At 49.8% G+C, this 4,344-nt stretch overlaps 1 protein-coding gene across 1 annotated transcript in view; it reads right to left on the minus strand.

The window, feature by feature from the left end:
* Window positions 1–916: 916 nt before the first annotated feature.
* TMEM71 (transmembrane protein 71) overlaps window positions 917–4,344 on the minus strand; it is a 16,239-nt gene continuing 12,811 nt past the window's right edge. Inside the window, exons 8-9 of the mRNA XM_019552896.1 lie at window positions 2,890–2,951; window positions 917–2,713 (exon numbers count right to left, since the gene is read on the minus strand). Coding sequence (XP_019408441.1) covers window positions 2,652–2,713; window positions 2,890–2,951 — 124 coding nt within the window. The 3' untranslated portion in view covers window positions 917–2,651. The remainder of the gene's footprint in view (window positions 2,714–2,889; window positions 2,952–4,344) is intronic.

The raw sequence follows: 4,344 nt of genomic DNA on the forward strand, positions 1-4,344 counted from the left end.
AGCTGCACCTAGCCTCCGGGTTAGAGAGTTGATTTGGGAACCTCGTGAACCAACAGACCTCCTTTAGTTTATGACTTTGTGAAACAATAAAAGTTTTAAACTGAACAGGTCTGAGCCTGTGCTTAATTCAGTCCTATATAATTTGGCATCGAGCTCCCACAAACATATTTCAACTCTCCTCTTCAATCTTGTCTCAATGTTCACTTCTGTAATTTCAAGCATAATGTATTTTTGCTACAACAGGTAAAATTTTTGCCTGGTACCTCATGTTACATGGCACTATTGAGAACCTTCCCCAGATTTAAAAAAGGAAACATTGCCCTTTTGATCCTCTCTTTTGCCAGGCACAAAAATCCAGAAGTTCCCAAATACTTTTAATTTCAGCAGCACCTATTAAGAGTTTTCGGCTGGAAAAAGATTATTTGAGGTGATCCTGATCATCCCAGGTTTTAACTCAACTCAAAGCATGAACAGCACAGCCTTTTACACCCATAGCTCTTCCAAGCTGCAGTGCTGCCCTCTGGGTGTTAGAGCACACAGCCTGAAAGGCTTGTATCTAGAATGACTCACAACTAAAGGCTCACAGAGAAATTACATTTGTTGCATGATCAGCCCCTTGAACGTGCTCTACAGCTGTGCCCTAACGGAAGAGCATAGCTGCAGAGCACTCCAATTGTGAAGCAAACCTGGGATGATCAGGTTCACCTCAAATAAGACATCTTTTTACAGTCTCATTATATGAGGATTCAAATGAAGGCGCTCCAAGGCAGTGTGCCTTCATTAACTTCTGTCTGCTCCAGTGGCTGGGCTGCTGCAGCCCAGCCCTGCCCTGCCTCCGGTGCTGTCTCAGGATGGGAAGGGGATAAAGCAAGGGAGGTCCATTCTGGGTTGTTCCCAAATGTGCTGGAGGGAGGAGGGTGGATTGGAGCCCCGCACCTTAGCCTGTGGAGAGGGGAAGGGCAGAGCTAGGGTAAGAAGCTGCAGACCAGCAGCCTCTCTTGCTGGATTGGCTCCAAATTAGCTCAATCCCCCAGCTAATGTCTGTTGTGTCAGGAGGGTCAGCCTAACTCATGGCACTTCACAGGAAGTGCCATGAGTTACACCAGGGAAATGCACTTCTGTCTGTACCTTAACTTGAATGAGTCACAGTTCACCTACAGATCTACACAGCACTGCAGGATTGGGGCCTAAATCTATTATTCAGACATTTCTTATCATATTCGTATTCAGAAGTTACATCCATGGAGCTTTCTTCATGAAAAACACACACCCTTCCTTTGGTCTAGCAGAACCATTGTCTTTATTCACGCTATGAACAGGTTTAAATGTTAACTGCTTTACAAGTGGGGAACAGGGGGGTTTTGCAGCTTGGAAGCAGGCAATAGCTCTTATTATGTAACTCTTACATCTGCTATGAATGAAGCCGGGTTAAAATGACAATGGTTTTACTACACCGGTCTCTCCATAGGAACAAGTAGATGTAAGTTATATAACAGCTTGTTGCTCTACCACTGGACATCAATACAACTGTTGTATCTGTCTGTACGCTTAGGCCATCAAGGCAGTGTACTGCTCCTTTCCATGCCATGCATTCTGATCTGTCAGATTACAGTATTCAGTCAAAGCAAAACACTGTCCCAAGCCTAGCTGTCATGTTGGCCTGCACAGTTAAGACAGGCCCATTTCCAGAGGTGTAGCAAGCTCATTTAGCATCCAGGTTGGAGAGGGTGAGAGGGAGTGGTATGCTGACCACTGGGGATGGCGAGGGGGTGGTCAGTGAGGGACAGGGAAGTCTTACTTGCTTGGGCTCCTTGTACAGAGAATTCAGCTACTGCTGCCACTGCTGTTGCTGGAGTTGATGTTGCCTTCCCTGTACAGAGAGCCTGGCCAGCAGCAGTGGCTAGAGAGAGTCCAGCACAGCAGTCCCTTGGCCCAGGCTCCCACCGCAGCCACTCTTGGAACCCTGTCTGCTCCCCCCTCCCTCCTCAGATGCTGCTCGGCACAGGGCTGCACCTGCTGTGAGAAAAACTTCTGGGAGGCGGGGGTAGAAATCGCCATTCCACTTACCTCCCACCTCCCCAGATGCACTGCTGGGTGCGAGGCTGCTCCGATGGCCTGGCAGTAGTAAAGATGCGGGGGGGGGGGTGGAGATTCAGCCACCCCCTCACAGTCAGTGCTGGGACTGGTGGCTCACTTGTTCTGCTCTATTATGCTACTGCCACTTTTGTAGCCAATGCCAAACATGATTCATGGGCTGTTAGGGACCTTGCAAGTTCATTGGGTCCAGACCCCCTGCACTAGGCAGGAAAGACTACTGGGGTCAGGTGACCCCAGCAAGGTGACTGTCCAGTCTCCTCTTGAAGATTTCCAGCGTAGGTGATTGCGGGGTGAGAGAGAGAGACTAACATTGCAGCTGTCTGCCTTTGACTTTTTTAGCCCAAAGGTGGGTTGTTTGGGAGCAGCCCCTACAGTATAAGATGGCAGTACACAGACAAATGAAAAGTTTGTATAAACACAAAGCAGCTACAAAAACAGCTCGCCTCTATTTGCAGATCTTGCATTGTCACCCTTTGCCAACAAGGAATAATGACAGACTCCTTTCTTCCTCTTAAACAACAATTCATCAGCATTTTGCAAAGTTTTTGCACAACTTACCGCAATTTGGTGGTTTTGAAAGACATGACAAGCCTGAAAACAGATGACATGGCAGCATCTTTGGGGCAAAAGAACAGTGCATTTTAAATTTAAGATCCAATGACTGACTAAATGCCAACTTATGGCATCAGAGGGCAAAGCTTGGATCAGCTAGCACATGCATGTCTAAAGACAGAATTCAGCCCTTGAATCCAGTAAAATATTATTTGAGGTATAAAGAAAGTCTGTACTTACAAAGTAAAATTATCAGCAGCAAAAAGGTCAGCAGATGGACAAAGACTCCTCCCAGGAAGCATCTGAAACAATAACAATAACCTTAATATTTAGAAAATACAATATACAGATACTGGGCCAATGCATTGGTGGAGTGGTGCTCGGCCTCCAGCCTGAGGGCCAGATCCAGGCCATGGAGCTGTGTCACTTAGCCCACGGAGCTCCCCCTAGCTGGGGAAATTTGGCAGCAGGGGAATGGTGGCAGCATTAATTCCCACTCTCCTGCTGCCAAATTTCTGGACCCATAGGGAGCCTTATGGGCCAGATAATGTGACCCTGCGCACTAAATCAAGCTAACACATGGAGTTGGTCCATAGCTAGATTCAGGCATGTTGATCCAGACCAACACACTGGGTTGGGCTGGCATGCAGGGTCAGAACAGCATGCTGGATCCCACCGGTAGACCACCTCCAGGCATTGACCCAAATTTTGGGATCCAGCCTGTGGACTGACCCCACACCAGTCATCAGAGCTACAGGGCCAAGATGTTGGTGCCGCTGCTTGCTATACCATGCACTACCCACATCTCCGGGACAAGCCTTCAGTGAATCAGAATTGGTAACATGCCTTACAAAAAAATTACCATATTTTCTTGCATGCAACACACCCCAGAATATAATATGCACCTTCTTCTTGAAAGGCAAAATGAAGAAGAAAAGATCTTTCCCGGTAGTCAATAACTGAGTAGCAGCAGCCGGGGACCCAGCTTTCTCATTGTTCTGATCCTTGTGGATTTGGGCAGGCAATTATTTGGGCCTGTTGGCCACATAGGCAGTTTTGGGGGGAACTGTCACGGACTGATCAGCATCCGTCTCCCACACACAGGCCAGAGCCCACGCACCCTGTGACTAAGAGCACACAGCCCCAGCCCTGACCCCCACACCCACTCCAGACTTGCCCTGGCCAAATGGACCAGCCAGAACCTGTACTTACAGCTCTGAACCCGGCTTGGCCTGTGCCTGCTCCAGACTCACCCACCGATACTGAGCAGTGGCAGTGGCTGGGCAGAAGCTGCTGCTCATCATGGGGGAAAAGCAGGCTCTCCCGCTCAGCACTGCCAGGCCCTTCTTGCTGCACCCACCCAGAGCCTGTGCCTGGACTACCCTGAGGCTCCTCTCCACCACTGTCACTGCTGTCTCCAGACCATCCAGTGGGGCAGTGGTGGCAGTGCAGAGGAGCCGCAGGGCAGCTCAGGTGTGGGGCCTGGGCAGCTGCAACAAGAGCCTGGCAGTGGTGAGAGGAAGGGCCCGCTTTGCCCCCACATTGAGCAGCAGCTTCTGCCTACCACTGCCACTGCTCAGTGTGGGTGGGCTAGTCCAGAGTGGGTGTGGGGCAGGCTGGGCTCAGGGCTGGGGCTGCGCACTGTTGGCAGTGGTAGGGAGGAGCTGCAGGGTGCACAGGCTCTCAGGTAGTGTG

This window comes from Crocodylus porosus, unplaced genomic scaffold (assembly GCF_001723895.1).
Source record: "Crocodylus porosus isolate Cpor-Errol unplaced genomic scaffold, CroPor_comp1, whole genome shotgun sequence".
Classification (NCBI taxonomy): domain Eukaryota; kingdom Metazoa; phylum Chordata; order Crocodylia; family Crocodylidae; genus Crocodylus; species Crocodylus porosus.